The following is a 19,277-nucleotide window of genomic DNA, read 5'->3' as shown; positions in this document are numbered from 1 at the left end:
GTTAACAAAGGAGGGTTGTTAGAGCTTGATAGTCTTCTATTCTATGGAAACACCCTTGGGACAAAGAAGGCAGACTAAGAAAACTGGTCCATCTAGGTAGGCTGCTAACTAAGAAGGGATAACTTGGCATGGGGATTGAATATTACAAAAAGAAGGTTAAATCAGGAGTCACTGGCCATTTTGGAGTGAGGGATAAGAGACCCAGTGAAACTTCATGCTCCAAATTAAAAGCCAGTAGAGGAGAGCAGGGGGAGAGGGAAGATCCTGGACTCCTTAGAAGACACTGACTCATATCCCAAAGAACACTCCAGAGTGGTGAGGAATCTCAGGGAGGAAAGGGTGTATAGGTGTTTAGATCTGCAGGTCTTTTGTACTGTATAAAATAAAGAGTAATTGTTTTAGAATCCCTTTTGCAAAGTCTGACTGTTATGTCCTTCAACTATGTGTTCCTGGATAGGTAAACTGTAAAAGAAAGTTCACAAGATCGGAGCTCTGGGAAGGGGTGTGATTAAGCAATTGGAGTGTGTTGAGACAATCACCACTAGTACTGGGGGCCTTGGTTAGTTGAACCATGAGGTCCCACTTCCATGAAGGAGTAACAGACAGTGCCTGCATCCAGGAAGTGCACCAGAGAGGCCAAAAAAAAGACACAATGCTGGAACCTCCCCAGACCAAGGGAAACTTAAAAACACACTGGTCCAGCATATGGGATCCAGGCACAGCAGCCTGATGTGTGTCCAGCAGGGAGAGCTTTACCAGGGCTGCAAGAGGCTCTATCTAGCAGGGTCTTGCTGGGATTGGTTCTTGGCCCAAAGCTATTCTATATTTTTATCAATAATATAGAAGAAAATATAAAATTGCTGCTAATAAAGTTTGCAGATGACACAATTTACCAAGGGTCATGGCGGACTCTCCATCACTGACAATTTTTAAATCAAGATTGGATTCTTTTTTCTAAACGATCTGCTGTAGGAATTATTTTGAGAAAGTTCTCTGGCCTGCATTATACCAGAGGGAAGACTAGATGATCACAGTGGTCGCTTCTGGCTTTGGAATCTATGAATCCATGATTGGTAGGGTGGCACAGAATGACTAAAACCAGTCACTGATCTAGAATGATCTGAATCACTTAGTTAACTGGCTACACTTGTCATATGGGGTACTGATTCCTGGAAAACAGTGACTAAGAAAAGGTCTTAGGGGTCACTGTAGCTAAGCAGCTGAACATGAGCTCCCATGACAATGCTGTGGCAAATGAGGCTGATGTGATCTCTTTACAAGGGAGTATTGAGTAGGAGTAGGGAGGTGGCTTTGCCTCTGTATACAGCATTGGTGAGACCCACACTGGATACTGCACCCAGGTAGATACATGCCTGCCTGGATGCACACACCAAAATCCCCCATTGCATGTGCATGTAACTAAATGTGCAGCTTTACTTTCATATAATCAGTCGTCTGGAAGTTGAGCACGTGCATGCAAAGCACAGCATTTTAAGGACCTTCAGATTCTAAAGTATTTTAAAAATCCTAGTCTTGGCGAACACGAGTGGGTGCTTATGACCTACAGAGTATGCTGAGTAATTTAAAACACCAGGTACATTCACAGAGAGGAGGACTGGAACATTTACCTGTAAATGCTGGGCTTTTAATAGGAAACTCTAAAGGCTTGCTGATACATTTTTGCGTTCTCCAGTAATTCATGGATGCTCTTTCAGCTATTGGTATATCTGCAGGTCGCACTCGCAGATTATGTTTCCCTTCCTTCAAATTGTCTAAAGTCTGTTAAGATATAGAAATGTAATTGACTATTTTAAATGCAAATAAAATAGTTCAAAACATAAAAGCCACAGAGGATACTTAATGCATGGTGAACAGCCTTTTGCAGCCATAAAAAAAATGTCATGGAATATTGTACAATAAATATGCAATAGCTTCTATGGGTGTGAACAAATCCAAACTTAGAATGTCCCTATTTTCTGTAGAAATAAGAATGGCAGGTGGATTTTCATAGGAATGTGTAATCTAATTAGAACCTCATATATTCCAGAAAGTGTATTTGGGTCGACATGCCTAGCCCTGTGACGGTACAGTACAGCCAACATTCACAGTTTTATCACAAATCTTACAAATATTTTTGGAAGGGAGAGGAGGATAAAGGCTTTTAGGAATTTCTGATTTCTACCTTCAAGGTTGTGAAGTTTGGCCCTTACTCCAGAGGGCCTCCATCTCCCATTACTGTCGGTGGGACTGAGCAGGGGTCCAGAGAACAAACAGGGGGCAGGAGGCCTAGGGGAAAGTGGGGAGCAGTAAGGAAACTGAGGGAGAAAGTGGAAAAGGCAGTGACCTACTCTGCCTGGGTAGGGCAGGGGATAGGATTGTAGCTCCCACACACCAGGCAGGAGGGTAGCATAAGGCAAATCCCCTTCAAGTAGCTAACAGGGAGGCCTACATATTTGTGTGTGCATTTAAAGTTGAACTTTGAAAACAAGATGGTCACACACAAAGTGAGGGTAAGCAACTTCTCCCTTGAGATGAAAATCAAAAGACAGGTGAAAAGCAATGTGCTATACTAGTTTTTAAAACTCTCATAAATCTCTCCTGTTTGTTGTCTAACTCATGAATGTTGAACACTTTGATTTGGCAATGTTAGCATAGAAAATGAGAAATAAACAGGCCCAACACAAAGGCTGAAGGACCTGCTGGGCTCTGATGACATCATGAAGGTAGGTTATTGGAATTAAGGGATTAGGAAGGGGAGTAAATGTTTGTCTTCATATAAAAAGGGCCCTGGGTGCTAGTAGTAAACAGTATCTTACATTCCAAACTTTTTGTTCGACCCAAACACTTCTCTTTTTTTTTTTTTTTTGACCACTGAAGCAAACAAATCTGTAGTTCGCTCAGCTCTACCTGGGTTACATAAACCAAACATCAGTTCCAAGCACCCACCATTACAAAGAGTTCTCATCCTACTTCACAAAGATGATCAACAGAATGAAATCAGTAAAACTTGTTCTAACTCAGACCAGAATGCAACCATCATCCTGAACTTCAGACTAAATTCAGTTCTATCACTCACAACAAAGGAAAGACGTCCTGAGGAACGTCTACCTCCTTTCCTGCAGGAAAAAGGGTACATAAAATGCAACAAAATAGCATGTATCCACCAACTGGGGCCAATCCCCTGCCTAAAAACTAGAGTAAGCCAAGTTAATATTAATGAAACAAGAAAGCATTTCTGAGGAAAGTTAATAAACAGGTTCTATTTCATAATTTGGATGTGCGGAATCTGAAAGTGATGTTTACCAAGCTGAATTTTGAACTTTAAGGTAAATAAAAAGAAAAAAGAAAACGGTTACCACTTGTAACATAAAAACAGAAAGTAAAGGAGAGGTACTAATTATGGAATATGTTCCTAATTTTGGAAACTGTGCTATCAGAAAATGCAGGGAGCAATCTCTGTCGAAGATCAGACTCTCTGCTTCTTCTGATCATGTGATGCTATGCACTTGAATTTTGTTGGTTTTGCAGTCAGGATGACATTTAAGATTAAAAAAAGAAAAGGAGTACTTGTGGCACCTTAGAGACTAAATTTGTTAGTCTCTAAGGTGCCACAAGTACTCCTTTTCTTTTTGCGAATACAGACTAACACGGCTGCTACTCTGAAATTTAAGATTAAGTAAACGAAGTATCATCCACAACATAGTATGTTATAGTTCATTTCTGAAAGTTCTTCTGTTTCAAAAATATAAATTATTAGTAGCTAATTATTAGCCCTAACCACTAAGCTAACCTAAGGCTGACTTTTCCTTACAGTGTGGGTTGAGTATCGATTTGGATACCTAGGCCACGGCATAAGGTACATACTGGTAAATACTGATTATTTATTTATTCAATATTTGTATGGTATTTATTATTTTTATTATTATTCTCAGGTATCATAGACAAAATATGGAGGCAGGCTTGAACATGAAACACTCCTCAACTGTATCTTATGAACAATGCATTATTTGCCAGCAAATGAAAAAGGACAGAATTGTTGCTTTAGTGAACAGGGATTGGCTATAATACAAGAGGCAACCAATACAAGACAGAAACTCCGGGATTTCCAAAACAGGGATGCAACTGATAAATTTCTGTCAGCTCTTCAATCTGAATGCAGGCAATCATTACTTTGGCATAAAAACTGTTATGCAATGTGCACAGGTAAAGGTCAAATTAGCAGACTTGGAAATCCATTGAAGGTACTTCGTCATCCAGTCAGGGTGAACTGCAAACCCAGTCTTGTGTTACAATCATCAAAACTTTGACAATACTTCAGAGCAAGTTCCCCCCAGTGTACTGGAGTCTGCATTTTCTGCCAGGGTGGAAGTTCCAAACAAAAACTTTCTTCTGTAAAAACTGTTGAGAGCGAAGGCATAGTTAGGCCTAACAGAAGCCTGCTTTGGATTTTATGCGTCTGTTCTGATAACATTTAACAGCATAAACTTAAGTAGAAAAGTGAGCTGTAGCTCACGAAAGCTTATGCTCTAATAAATTTGTTAGTCTCTAAGGTGCCACAAGTACTCCTTTTCTTTTTGTAAATACATTAAGAAAATGCATACTAATCATGTTTAGTATTGCGCGTGTGTAAGAAATTGTAGAGTAATCGTATTTATGAAAACGAGAAAAGATAGAGTAACTATAAAACTAGAAAAGACCAGTTTGGACTAATACTAATCTTGTACTGGGAGAGGAGGAGAGTTAACATGGAAATGAGAGACTAATAGGTATGTATAAGAAAAGAAAAGTTATAAATACATTTGTGTAACAAAGAGAAGCTGATGCTGTATTGTCTGGTGTTGGAGGCAAACTGTGATGAGATCGTCCTGCTAAGCTTCAGAGCTTCTCACTTGTGAGTGTAATTGATCACTATTCTGAGTGTTTTGCCTTAATAAATATTTGTTAGACCCATCTGCTGAGTAAGTAAACCTCAGTCCAACAACATTCAAAATGAACAAACAAATCCATGAGGCATCAAAGTATGAACATGAGCTCTGTGTATGCACAGCGGGCATAAGGAACCTTATAGCCTCAGAAGGGAAATACCACCCTAACTGCTAAAAGCATCTCTTCAGAAAAGTAACAAAAAGTAAGCATGAAACTACTCAGCAAAGTATTGACTTGCCAGTGGTCTGAATTAGTACTGGGTTAAAACACTACAGAAAAAAGCAGTTTGAACTTTTTATGGACTCCTTACAGTTTTCTCTCAAATGAAGCCAGTGGAGAGGTCCACATTCATTTGTAAGCCATCTGGCAACTTTAAAAAAAAAAAAAAAGGCAAAAAAAACCCCATATTCTACATCTTAATGGTGCTTACGAGTTCACTGTCTTACATGATCAACCTGCTTCAGAGAGACAAATACTATTAGTACCTTTCAAATTCCACCATATCCCTTTCTCTAAACCAGTGGTTTTCAACCTTTTTTTCATTTGCGGACCCCTAAAATGTTTCAAATGGAAGTGAAACCCCTTTGGAAATACAACTTGTGGTCTGCGGACCCCTACCATAGAGTCTTAGACTGAAAACTGACTGAACAGAATTCAACTATAAATGTTGCACATGCTCTGCACGGCATTTGACGTCACATGAGAAAGGGTGCTAAACTGTGGGCTTCTATGGTAATGACAACACTTCTGGGTTTTGACCTGATGGTGAGGGTATTCACATACTTTGATTGATCAGAAAAATGGAATGCCTTTTCTGGGATTTGAAACTTTATTTTCATAGTCACTTTTTGCAGATCCCTTAGACATAGTCTGTGGGCCCCCAAGGGTCCAGAAACCATAGGCTGAAAACCTCTGCTCTAAACTGTTAAGACAGGACAGGAGAAGAAAATGTATCAACTATTACAATATACAAGACTGAGCTGGAAGATGAATTTCTCTCAATGATACATGTAGCATTGAAATTATGCTCAGATATACTTGCTCATCCCAGCTAAATGTCAGTGAGGAAGAGGCACTAGCCTGTGTGCCAAACAGTGATTACCAATGTTCCCTCTAATTTTTGACAGTCCATGTGCACAAATTGTGCTTCTGTGCAAATTCTTCTGCGCGCAGGTGTTTTGCTGTGTGCGCAAGGTTTAAGATCTGTGTGCGTGCGGGTAGGGGAGATAGAGGAAGTTGAGGTTGAAGAAAGTGATGATAACAAGGAGGAGGAAGAGGACACAGAAGATGACATTGCACAAGTACATGAAGATAAGACATGGGAATCACATATGCCGTGTTGTTGTAACTGTGTTGGTTCCAGTATATTAAAGAGATAAGGTGGGTGAGGTGATATCTTCTATTGGACCAGCTTGTGCTGATGACAGAACAAGCTTTCGAGCTTACACAGACCTCTTCTTTAGGTCTGGAGAGCTCTTTGTAAGCGCAGAAGCTTACAATACAGAAGTTGGTCCAATAGAACATATTACCTCATCCACCTTGTCTATAATATCCTGGGACCAACACGGCACAACAACACTGCATAGACTGATACTATGTAAGGAATTAGGTATATACACTGAAAATGTGTTCTTAGATTCTGTATCAAGATATAAGTCACCAGCAGACATGAAGAAACAAGTTTTCTGTCAGACAAAAGATGTTTGTTTATCTCTCAGTCAGATTGAAATTAAGCATTGTAAGCTAATATAATGGATGCCCATTTACATATGAAGTTATCAAAGAGGTTAGAAGTTAACAGGGCAGAAGCACAAAAAAGAAACTAACCACAGTGGATACAATGAACTTTAGGGATATAAGAAGAAGGAAAACAAGACACGCCCTTATCCTGCACGTAGGAAGTAAATGGGCAGTGCATTTACACTCATGAAAACGGGATCTCAGCCAACCTGGGCTGAAGATACAGCAAAAGACATTGGGTGAGATAAATGTCTTTAGACAGGAGATTAACATGTTTGTTAAGTTTAGTCTCTAGAAAGCGTGTTATAATTTTGTTTCCAATATCCTTACTCACTATAACTTGAATCTTTGATAATAAACTTCTCCTTGTTTTCCCTATAATATATTTAAATGCTGTGATATTCTGCTTCTGAGTTGAATCACACAAGCTGGTAGGTACACTGTTCCCTTAGGTACAGCAGACCTGGTATTTCTATCAGTGTTCAGTGGGAAAAGGGATGGACACTACAGAAGAATGCTTCAAAGGTGCTTGGGGACTGGGGTGTACCTATTGCAAGACAAGCTAAGGGCTGGCAGAGTCCAGAGAAAAGCGTGTGAGTGGCTACGTTGATGGTGTCAGGGAGCTGATACTGGGTTAAGCACAAGCAAGAGTCTCTCAAGCTAGATGCAGGGAGCAACCAGGTTAGTCACCGTCCTGGGTACCCTGAAAACCATCATATGCTCACTGGAGGTTTTAAAGAACAGGTTGGACACACATCTGTTAGGGATGATCTAGATTTACTTGGTCCTGCCTCAGTGCAGGGGCTGGAATAGATGACCTCTTAAGAACCCTTCCAGCCCTATGTTTCTATGAATCTGTGTTTTTAATATGAGTACGGACCTTTCAATGGCCTCTGATGGAAAGGTCAAATGTCATATTTGGGATTTATTTCTGTACTCAGCAGCCGATAATGAATGAGTGTACATTGAAATTAATTGTTAGGCTTCCATTCCAAGCATCTATGTATTCACACATACTCTGAAATCTTTATATGGTCATTATTATTTATGAATGAACAAAAGCTGTATAAAAGTAATACATAACATCACACTGTACCTGCAATAAAGGTGTCAGCTTCAAAATTAATGCTTGTTCATACAACAAGTTCAATTCAGCACAGCTGGAAAAAGACAACTTTGAGGTATGTAGATAATAATGGACATGCCTAAAGGTGAATCCATCTCTGTCGATGAATAGTCTTGGGTTTTCAGATGGAACCAGGGAAGAAGATTCTTTCCAAAGCAGAGATTCTGGAAACTGAGCAATTTTACTTTTAGGAATAGAGAAATGCCAGCCACCAACATTAAAATGAATTGAGTCCTCTTCTGTAGATTCATTAACTATCTCTGGTTCCTTCTAATTGAAAAAGAAAATCATATCAATAGGCTAGAGTGAACAGGTAAGTTCTGAAGCAGTGTCTTATAATAATTTATTTTAAATGCCATTGGTCTTTACATTTGATTTTCTATTTAGTGGCGGCACACTTACTATACATTTTAGGCCTGATGAAAAAAGTATGCATATGACCAATTACATTACCTACACAATCACTTGTGCATACAAACACCATATTTCACACAAATATGGTAACTGCACATGCAAATTAGGCACACAATACATATTTCGAAAGTCAGGTCCAAAATGTATAGTGAGTTTGTTACCATTGAATGAAAAGTAAAATTTAAAGAATAATATCATTTGTAGATGTGCAAATAAAATTGAGCATCTAGTAAGTACTTGCATGTCTGACAACAATGATTCTGACTATAATCACTTACACTGGTATTTGACAGATCTGTAACTCAGTTGGCTTCAGTGAAGTTCAGTGATTTATACTAATGTGAGATCAGCCTGGCCCCAGTGTGTGTAGTAGCAGAAAACACATAGCAGTAAAATCCAAAATAGAACAGCGCTAATAAGGTACTATCCTAAACAACTCTGAATAACACATTAATGCATCTTACAACTATCACAGAAAAATATTTTGTTCTATCTAGAAATGCATATATTAACTATTATTATGGAAGGTCCAGTCACAATTCTGATTATTTCATAAGAGGCGTGGGGGATTGCCTGGGTACCCTAATTGTGAATTTCCAGAGGTTAACACATTTGGACTTCTTTTAAGGTGAACTTTAACCCTGAAGTACCTGTATTTTAATGCTTTTTTTTTTTTTGAGATAATTACAACATCCCTGTAAAGTTTGTACTCTAATTTTTTATATATACTCTTAACGTTAACTAATGCCTTCTTAAGATCATTTTATCTAAAAATTTCAAATGAAAATTTATATACATCTTAAATTTATATCCATATGGAAAATTTCTTTAATCAAGAAAGACTAAAGTTAGACCATGTCGACATTATGATATGAGGTTGGTAAAACTATGTCACTCAGGGGTGTGAAAAATCCTCCCCTCTTGTGCAACACAGTTAAACTGACCTAACCCCCTGTGTAGATAGCGCTAAGTCAACGGGAGGGCTGCTCTTGAAAACATAGCTAATGCCTATCAGGGAGGTGGAATATCTTCACCAATGGGAGAAGCCCTCCTGTAGGCATAGGAAGCATCTTTCCTGAAGCCCTACAGCAGCTATTCCTGGGGGAATTCTGCACCAAAAATTTCAAAATTGTGCACACAGTATTTTAAAATTCTGCAAAATGCTGCACATTTACTTGTCAAAATAACAAAATATAATCCTGCCAGTTTCAATTAGTTTGGTAATTTGTTTCAAATTACCTGTCAGCAAGTATGTCTGTAACAATACAGGCAACAAAAAAGATTCCGGAAATGTTTTTTGAAAAATTGATTCCTGACTAGGCATATTAATACAGAACTTAGAGTAATAGTTCATTTAAACTACAATACAAAAACATATTTCCTGCACCCCTCAGAAGCAGTGCAAAGCCTTGGGGAGTCAGGGGTAATGGGGGAGCTGAGGGAGAGGAAGTAACTGCTGGGAAGGAGTCTGAGAATGAACCTGGAGGGTTGTTGGGTGTGGGTGGTAGAATTGTGGAACAGGTTTTTTGGCGGGGAGGGATTGTTAGGGAGTTGGGGAGCCTTCCCCATGCAGACCCTGGCTGACCCCGAGCCTCTCCCATTCAGTCAGGCATATCTGACTCTGTCCCCATGTGTCCCTGCACTTCCATTAATGATTCAGCCAGGCATAGCTGCACATGTCCCCGTGTGGCCCTGCACTGCCACTCCCATTGAGCTCCAGGCTCAGTGTCATCACCCTACTAGGTCCTGTGCCTTCGCCCCACTCTGTCCCCCCACTAGTCCTTCTGAACCCCAGTGTTTGTGACCCCCCAGCAGCCCATGTGCCCCGCTCTGTCCATCCCTCCCCCATATCCCATGACTCCTCACCTGGCCACGCGGGCAGGGCACTGTGAGGAAGGCAGCCTCTGCCCCCTCCCTCTCTGTGGCTGGCTGCTCCAGCCTCTGAGCCAGCTGCTCTCTCTTTTCCACCACATCAGCCACTAGCAGGCGAAAGGTGCAATTGTAGCATGACCCCTTTCGCAGCTTCCCTTTGCCTCCCCCTCAGAATAAATTATTCTGTGTGGGGGGATATTAATTCTACACTTGCACAGTAGCACAGAATTCCCCCAGGAATAAGCAGCACAGCTGCAGCATTTTAAGTGTAAAACCTGCCCTTAGTTTGCAAAGTTCTGTGCAAGCAACCTTAACTTTGATATGGCATTCAAAAGTTAAGAAAGCCTTACACTCTTAAAAGTTTTCTCAACACACCTTTTGGTGCCGAATTCCCTGGTGTTTTTGGCTTTTTAAAGACTAAGGAATTGCAGGAATTGCCACTGTAGCGTTTTAAGTGTAGACAAGCCCTGAGTCATCTTCCTATTGTTGCCCCTTTTGGCCTGAGCAATTAGCCAATATCTAGGGCCTTGCCAGACAGTTTCCATGAGGGAAAAAAAATGATTATCTAAGTCAGGTATTACTTTGGTGCAATCCTGTTTATTTACCAAGTATAAAATCCTGTTTCCTCGAACACAGTGGGAAAAAAACAACACAGGCAGTTTCTTGGCTCACAATTTCAAAGCCTGCCTCTCCATATCTCTGCTTCATGTCTGGTCCATACTCATGACTTCTCTCTCACTTCTTGTTCAGTTTCTGCTTCTACCACACACACAGCTGCAGCCAATCAATCCCCTCACCTCTGTGTTTGCAGTTACTCCCAGGAAACACAGGACAACAGGCAGATAACAAGGCTAACACTATGTCTACACTACAGACTTTATAGCAGCACAGCTGTACCGCTGGAGCTGTGCCGCTGTAAGGTCTCCCATGTAGCTGCTCTATGCTGGCAGGATAGCGCTCTCCTGCCAGCATAATTAACAAACCCCTAACGAGTGGCGGTACTATGTCAGCAGGAGAGCATCTCCCACCAACATAGTGCTTGCTGTTCACACCAGTACTTTTGTTGGTGAAACTTTTGTCAGTCAGGAGTGTGGTTTTTTTCCACACCCGACTGACTAAAGTTTTACTGACAAAAGTCCTAGTGTAGCCATAGCCTTACTTTCTGATTGACCTCATTATATTGCTCATTGCTTTGGGCAATGGCTTCCTAATGTTTCCAGTTATCACTACATGAAGCAGCATTTAGTTGCTCCACATATTTAACAAAGTTTGTGATTGTCTCTATATCAAAGACACACCTGATAGCAGCCATTTAAACTTTCCAGCATAACACTCTGAAATGTCCCAATAAAACAGCTATCCTGATATAGTGTGTCCCATTGAAGAAGAGTATGCTGTAGTAATATTTTATATTTACATAGCACCTTTTATTTTATACACATAAAGCATCATGGAACTGCAGCAGCCTCGGTGGAGGAGAGCAACAGCCAACAGACAGGCACAGAGTGCACTACATAATTACTCCAGGGCAAACTAATGAACTCTTACTCTAACAAAATGCACCATTGATTTTTTTTTTGTTTAACGTCTACACACTTCCAACCCAGTCTCACTATTTAAAGGTCCAGCCCGAAACAGCCACACAGTAAACTGCAGCAAACTCAATGAACTTGAACCTGGGCTGCTCTATACTGCATCTGGTTTCAAAGGCTCTCCAATGGACCATCCTGCAGCCTGAAATCTCTGGAGTCAGGAAGTGTCAGAAAGAAAGGAACAAAACTGTTTGAGGACAGCCCAATCAACTCCAACAGGAACGCTGGGCTCCACACCTGGCTCTTCCACTCTCCAGCTGTGTGGCTTCTGTGCTCCAATCTCCCTGCCTGTAAAATGACAATTATGTGAACTGCTTTGCATCAGTGAACGCAACACTCAGGCCTCGACTTCCCAGAAACATGAAGTGAAGTAATGAAATCAGCTGCAACTCACAGCAACTATTTCAACACAAGTCTGCATGTGGATGCCAGTTTTGGGAGAAGAGGGCCCCAAACTCAAGTCAGTTTAAACAAAACAAAAAAGATTTGAGAGCATCTACGCATGAACCGGCACTGAAAGCTCCGATTAAACCCGACTGCAGTGACGCAGTGCCAGTCTCTGTGCATACAAAGCCTCAGGGACAAGCTGGCTGGGCAGACACCAACCATCATGCCCTCAACTGTGACCTGAGGAATCCATTACAATTACATCCCCATTACAGGTTTCAGAGTAGCAGCCGTGTTAGTCTGTATTCGCAAAAAGAAAAGGAGTACTTGTGGCACCTTAGCGACTAACAAATTTATTAGAGCATAAGCTTTCGTGAGCTACAGCTCACTTCATCACTTCATCCCTCTGTTTTTTCCACCAAATGCATCCGATGAAGTGAGCTGTAGCTCACGAAAGCTTATGCTCTAATAAATTTGTTAGTCTCTAAGGTGCCACAAGTCCTCCTTTTCTTTTATCTCCATTACAGGAGAGCAATAAAGACAATGTTTGCACATCGACTCATGCATTGCTTGGAACACCGGGTCGAAAAGGTACCCTCCCCAGCTGGGCCAAATGAGCGAGTGAGTGAGGGTGGGGGAAAGCAAGCAATGGACGGAGGGGAGATGGAGTGAGCGGGGTGGGTCCTCGGAGAAGGGGCGGGACAGGGACCTTCAGATTGCGCTATTACAAAGTTGGCAACCATCCCAACTTCTCCCTCCTCCGCCCACAATGCTCCCAGAGGAGGGATGCCCCCTGTTCCCCCTTTGATCCCATGGGGGCCTTTGTTCCCTCTCCCCCTTGCATCCCAGGGAGGCTGCTCACTCCTCCTCCCTTTGATCCCACGGGGGGGGGCTGCTCTCTCCTCCCCCCTTTGGCTGCCCCCTCCCCCTTGATCCCACAGGGGGCAGCTCTCTCCTCCCCCCTTTGGCTGCCCCCTCCTCCTTGATCCCACGGGGGGCAGCTCTCTCCTCCCCCCTTTGGCTGCCCCCTCCCCCTTGATCCCACAGGGGGCAGCTCTCTCCTCCCCCCTTTGGCTGCCCCCTCCCCCTTGATCCCACAGGGGGCAGCTCTCTCCTCCCCCCTTTGGCTGCCCCCTCCCCCTTGATCCCACGGGGGGCAGCTCTCTCCTCCCCACTTTGATCCCATGAGGGGCAGCCCCCTCCCCCTTGATCCCACGGGGGGCAGCTCTCTCCTCCCCACTTTGATCCCACGGGGGTGGCCCGCTTTTCCCTCTTTGATCCCATAGGGGGCCGCTCTCCGCCCTCTGATCCCGGGGGCGCCGCCCGCTCCTCTCCGTTCATGGTTCATACCATGGTGAAGGCGGCGGCCCCTCTTCCCGCGCGGGGCGGGGGCGGGGGCGGGGGCGGGGCGGCAGGGGCGGGCGCTGGACTGAGGGTCCAGTAACGGGCCCCGCCGCGGGGCTGCGCGCGCCCTCCATCTTCCGATCTCTGCGCGTGCCACCGCCCCTTGAGCTAGGCGCGCGCTCGCGCGCGGCGGGTGTTTGGCTGCGTTGCCCGGCAACAGGCGGGGATGGCGCTGCAGCGGGAGCTCAGCGAGGCCTGGATCCGGGAGCAGGCGGCGCTGCGGGGAATTGGCCCAGGTACCGCCCCCGGCAGGCCTGGGGATGCGGGAAATGCTGACGGGGCACCCCAGAGTCCTGGGGGCAGAATGGGGGCCCCCAGGGTATTTGGGGGCCGAGGCTTGAGGCATGCGCGTGGGGAGGGAGAATCGGGGCCCCAGGGTATTTGGGGGCAGCAGCAGGGGGCTGGGGTGTAATCAGGGCCCCAGGGTATTTGGGGGCAGCAGCAGGGGGCTGGGGTGTAATCAGGGCCCCAGGGTATTTGGGGGCAGCAGCAGGGAGCTGGGGTGTAATCAGGGCCCCAGGGTATTTGGGGGCAGCAGCAGGGAGCTGGGGTGTAATCAGGGCCCCAGGGTATTTGGGGGCAGCAGCAGGGGGCTGGGGTGTAATCAGGGCCCCAGGGTATTTGGGGGCAGCAGCAGGGGGCTGGGGTGTAATCAGGGCCCCAGGGTATTTGGGGGCAGCAGCAGGGAGCTGGGGTGTAATCAGGGCCCCAGGGTATTTGGGGGCAGCAGCAGGGAGCTGGGGTGTAATCAGGGCCCCAGGGTATTTGGGGGCAGCAGCAGGGGGCCGGTACTGGGGCAGCGGGCCCAACACGGGTACCGGGGGACACTGGGCTAGGCAGGGAGGTTTGTGGAACCGTCGTGGTAGGAAGCACAGGAAGCCAGGGAGCGGTGATCGCCCGTGAGTACCAGGACCAACCGTCCAGGAAAGGACGCTCAGGCAACGGGGCATGAGCGCTAGTAGCCAGCTGTACAGGTGCACGCTGCAGCCGTGCACATAAGATAAGTGGTGGCCCGTTTCCCATACTCCCCGTCAACAGGAAACGTCTGTGCTTGCTTAGGCCCACCCTAATAGGACCCTGGTTTTTATGATGCCTGGGGGTATGACAAATTAAATATTTTAGTAATAGTAAAAGGTGTCCCTTTGATATGAAACCACATGCCAGTCCATTGCAGTAGGGGGAGGTCAGCATCAGGTTATATAGAAGTGTACAACGCTGGCTCTGATACATTATCTGGGAGTTGTTAATACCTCCTTCCTTCCATAAAAAAAATTGAAGGTCATGGCAACAGCTGAAATAGTAATGGACAGCGGGACCCTCACAAAGGTATCATTTGTATAAGAAGCACAAGCCCTGTTGAAGTGATACATTCCTATAGACAAAGTGCTGCAAGCACATAGTGGGGAACAAACAGTACCTGCTTAGTATTAGCAGCATTTTCTAGTTCATCATGCAGTAGTGTGCACAGATACAAAACAGTAGTACGATTCAGAGGGATCTCTGAAGTGGAAAAATCTGACAATCAGTATTACGATGCATAGTCTGTTCAATCTCTCTGGTGGTCTATGCAGTCAGAGAAACATGTCTCTCCTTTGGCACACTCATTTGCATGCTGCAAATACTATCAGCGCTGAGTATGACAACAATAAACAGCAGGAAGGCACCACCCCCTAATGGCTAGATTCACAAAAGGACTTAGGTGGTTAACTCCCTCTGAAGGTGCCTAAGACCAACACTTCGGCCCACTCCCATTCACAAAAAAACATTGCTCAACTGCCAGCTGAAGTTCCTAGGTGCTTAAGCTTTTGCCACTGGGTACAAGTGGAGCCACCTACATCCTTTCACTTGGCAACTAAGTGCTGGCAAGAGTCTCAAGCTAGGCTTTTCCCCATCTATTTCCCCTGTAGGGCCCAATCCAGTAGGCACCACCTGAGTCCACCAGATTGAGCCCTACATAAAAGTCCTTCTGGGCCTGTGTGTAGCCCTGGCCTAGTCATTAGGGCACTCCTATAGATCCAGCTTTGAATCCCTATTCTGGCTGATTCAAAGCCCTTACATTTTCTCTCATCTTTCTTCTCTCACTTCCCTCCAGTGCCCTCTCGTATTCTACACCCATCCATGCCCCCACTACTACACACCTACTCACACATAGAAGTGGTGAAATTTTACCATACACATCACAGACAGAGGACTAATCCCGCTAGCCAAATGTCTGTGAAAGATGAGAACTTCCTACTGTCCCATGTCATTACCCAGGTGAGAAGCCAACACCTTCCAGCCCCCAGCCTGCTGTGTGAAGCAAGCATGAGTAGTCTCTGTTCATTGCTCTCATTCAGAAGTTTCCTGGTTGCTGCAAGGGTTGGTTTGTGTCCCCTTATCCCTCCCTCAGCTTTCTGGCTGTTGCATGGAGGTTTCTTACTTTATCCTTCCCTTGTGATTTATCTTGTTTTCTTCTCCAGCACACAGCTCCATTCCCTCATTCTGCCAAGCAGCTGCAAAGTGAAATTGATTAGACTTTTGTCAGTTTCATGATTGGCCACAAGATACTGAATATCAGTAGTGAAAACTGAGGAGAACCAGGTTAGTTTTCACTCAGCTGCTGTGTGGAATAGCTCTGAACATCAGTGAAAGCACTGGCACTATGTGCAAATTCACACCGACAGCACCGCATCTGTTACACTCTGGTTCTGAGTTTTGTTTGTAGCCATATGGGCTGGAAGCTATAGTTTATTTTTAAATTAACTCAGTTCTGCAGTAGTTGATGGCAGTTGCCAGGAAAATATGCCTTCTAGCAACACTGTCGAGTGGAGTTGTCAAGCCCTGCTCTGAATAGAAATTAATTCTTGGCTGAATGTTCCCAAGGCTGGCTACACAGTCAGAGTGTGGTTATGGTAGTTTGGCTATAGTGAGATCAGTTGAGTGTACGCAATCAACAAGTTAATTAAAAAAGCTGGAATGGCAAGGATTGTATTTCTTTCAGTGCTGTAGCAGCATAATGTTAGCCACACCAAAGGAGAGCAAGCTACAGACTATTTCCTGACATCCAGAGATGCTGAGACAGGATGAACATTAAGCCAGGTGTAGAACATGATCAGGTCACACAAGAAGGGAGTGATAACAATTTACAGTTCTCACCTGCTGTCAGGAGACCAAATCTTCTAAGGTTCAATGCAAACAAACTGAGGCTGAGACTGAGCTGCTGTGGAGGTAATTCCTAGTCTTTCATATACAGCAAAATCCTTTTGCAGAAAATCCCTTAAACGTTGCTCTCTTCCAACTGAGTTCTTGCAAAGCTTATCCATGCATGGTCTTTGTAATGGGGTTGGCACCCGCCTCTCATGAGTTCCCCCTTTCTTTGGCCAATGTACCTGCAGTCACAGTTCTTTTCAGGGGTGGCACTCACATCATGCGGGGGTCCCCTTTGGTTGGTTGGGTGTGACCCTGCGTTTGGTTTTAGTTTTTTCAACAGGGTGGCACCCACCTCTTGTGAGCAACCCCCAGCCAATGGTTCTCTCAACTTGTCTTCGGCAACTCAGCCCTCTAGCCAAGTTGCATACGCTGTCCCCACTTCCAGAGTATAGAATCCAGAGTTCTTATCCTGGCCCTGGTATGGGGCTGTAGTTCTTAGGCTTTTTCCCCAGAGGCACTGCCTTCTTCAGCCACCCAGCCGGAGCCCATCTTGGTACCCTCAGCTGCTGTCTTTTTCAGCAGCCCTCCCTGGGCTCAGTCTGCAACCAGACTAGCAGGACTCATCTCGGTACCCTTATCTGGTCTGGTCAGGTTCTGTGCTCAGTTCCCACACTGACCTTTTCATGGTCCTGCTGCTATTCTAGCCAGCCAGCCAGGCACACAGTCTTTGGCAACCTTCCCTGGGTGGTTCTGTCTGGTGAGCTCTTTGCAGTGAGCTGTCTATGGTCCTGCTCCTGTTTGTCTAGCCAGCCAGGCACCCAGTTCTCCCTCATCAAGCTCCACACAGCAACTGAAGACTCTGTTTTGCTGCTTGCCTTTTATCTGGCCCCTTATTGGTCACTCCTTCTTATTCCCCTCCAGCGGCCCCTCTGATTGGCTGCTTCTCTGCATCCACTCTAGGCTGCCTGGAGGACTTCTCACTGCTCTATTCTGGGGCAGGGAGATACAGAGCCCCAAGGCCTCCACCATCTTCATGTTGTGACTCAAATGACAGTAGTAGCTCAAGATTGACCCAAGGTGTGTCCAGGTGCTGATAGACAACTGGAAGAGAAACTTGATGAGAAGCCAGCAGGGCATGGCAGACGTGGAATAAACACTCTACCCAGGGATCAAGTCATGCCAGAATGCTTTTTGAGGAAGTACCAGAAGTGTGTTATGGCACTTTTTTTTTTAATAAGGACTCACCCACTTACTTTACCAGTGCAGAGTATTTCCCCTAATGTAGATAATGTTGGGTCATGGTAACAGACACCAGCAGAATAGAGCGATATATAAGCCCAAATTGCCTATTTCCCCTCCAGGTTAGTTCTCCTGTGGAGCTCTAAAGGGTATGACACCCGCAACATAAGTCAGTTTTCTATGGTGGGTCTGGACACTATAGTCCTGAAATAAGTGTTATTTTAAAGGAAGTACTACTGTGATTTCCCCCCTCTTCTAGGGCACTTGGGGCATTCACCGCAGAATTCTAGCAGGGTCAGATTTTCTCTCAAAAAAAGGGCACTTCAGCTCACTGTTACTGAACAAGAGAGACCTCTAAAAATGAAAAAGTAAGGCTCTTGCACATACAAGGATCTGATGAAACTGGGGTTATTGAACAGTCTAAAATATGAGTTACATTCAGTTTTTAGAAAACTAGGAGAGACCTTAGGACCTTTACAAGTTCTTTCCTTTCAGAACAGGTGGAGTCCCTCTCACTGCAGGGAACATATGCAGGGAAAATCCACTCCCTTGGAGATGCCTTCAAAAATTTTAAAAGTCTCCAATCATTAGATCTGTCCAGAAATATGATTGTCAGTCTAGAGGTAAGTTCCCCATTCTCTGTTGAACTCTCTACAACCTCAAGAGACTTTGTAAGAGGTTTGCTGTTATAAAGGATAAACAATTTATTTTTTTTAAAAATCTAGTCAGTCTGATAACCTGACTAAAACAAACTGGTTTCCTTTCACCTCAGGCAGGGAAAAACTTTTCATGATTACCCTTTTGGTAACCTGGCAGTCCCATTCCCTCATCCAGGCAAAGAGTTCTGTTTCCTTCTTTTAGGTGGGGAAATTAATTTGGGACCTGTAAAAGCAATTCCAGTTCTCCCTCGTGGCAAAGCAAGGGGGAAAAAACAACGAACCAAAAAACCCCAAAGGGATTCGCTCCTGACTACATAGTATCAACCAAAAAACCCCAAAAGAAGTTGTACCTCCCTTTTCAGCAGGGTAGACAAGCACTCATAAAAATGTCCAGCTCCTCAGGTTCCGAGTAACCATTCTACAGTTTTTCTTAGCTCCTTTTCCTCTGGGTTGACTTTCTCTGCAATCAAACCTCCCTTAACAAGCATGGCTGGCTTGTCACCACCCAAGTACCCCTTTGTGGTGTTACAGCTCTCTGCCTCAGTTTCCACTTACTACAGCTGGGTCACTCTCAGAGTTCAATCACCTTTCCAGGTAACAAAAGTTAAAAAAAAAAAGTTCAGCAGAAATGAATATTGATTGTGACTGAAGCCCTCCAAACTATTCAGACAAATGGGTGTGTGGTAAACCATATATGCTGTGAAAGGCAATTGGGAGAAAGTGAAGCCATTCAGAACTGATTGGCTAAATGATGTTTGCTTATCAGAGGTTATCCTGTATTGCTTTCCA

The 19,277-nt window shown here is 44.4% G+C and overlaps 2 protein-coding genes and 1 long non-coding RNA gene across 4 annotated transcripts in view; 1 reads left to right on the top strand and 2 right to left on the bottom strand.

Moving 5' to 3' along the window:
* Window positions 1-13,398, bottom strand: part of KCTD19 (potassium channel tetramerization domain containing 19) — a 48,616-nt gene extending 35,218 nt beyond the window's left edge. Inside the window, exons 1-3 of the mRNA XM_043495242.1 lie at window positions 13,309-13,398; window positions 7,763-8,062; window positions 1,629-1,779 (exon numbers count right to left, since the gene is read on the bottom strand). Coding sequence (XP_043351177.1) covers window positions 1,629-1,779; window positions 7,763-8,062; window positions 13,309-13,398 — 541 coding nt within the window. The remainder of the gene's footprint in view (window positions 1-1,628; window positions 1,780-7,762; window positions 8,063-13,308) is intronic.
* Window positions 13,399-13,618: 220 nt separating this feature from the next.
* The window catches only part of LRRC36 (leucine rich repeat containing 36), a 42,957-nt gene continuing 37,298 nt past the window's right edge, over window positions 13,619-19,277 (top strand). For both annotated transcript variants that reach the window (XM_038368907.2, XM_038368906.2), the window contains exons 1-2: window positions 13,619-13,697; window positions 18,325-18,452. In XM_038368907.2, the coding sequence (XP_038224835.1) occupies window positions 13,628-13,697; window positions 18,325-18,452 (198 nt within the window). In that variant the 5' untranslated portion in view covers window positions 13,619-13,627. The remainder of the gene's footprint in view (window positions 13,698-18,324; window positions 18,453-19,277) is intronic.
* On the bottom strand, window positions 14,238-17,539 carry LOC119841450. Its single transcript, XR_005288550.2, has 2 exons — window positions 16,597-17,539; window positions 14,238-15,953 (listed from the first exon to the last, which is right to left on the bottom strand). It is a non-coding gene; the product is annotated as an uncharacterized LOC119841450 (long non-coding RNA).

Source organism: Dermochelys coriacea, chromosome 12 (assembly GCF_009764565.3).
Source record: "Dermochelys coriacea isolate rDerCor1 chromosome 12, rDerCor1.pri.v4, whole genome shotgun sequence".
In the NCBI taxonomy this organism is placed as follows: domain Eukaryota; kingdom Metazoa; phylum Chordata; order Testudines; family Dermochelyidae; genus Dermochelys; species Dermochelys coriacea.
The sequence above is the reverse complement of the archived record's forward strand: the minus strand, read 5'-3'. Positions and strand labels throughout refer to the sequence as shown.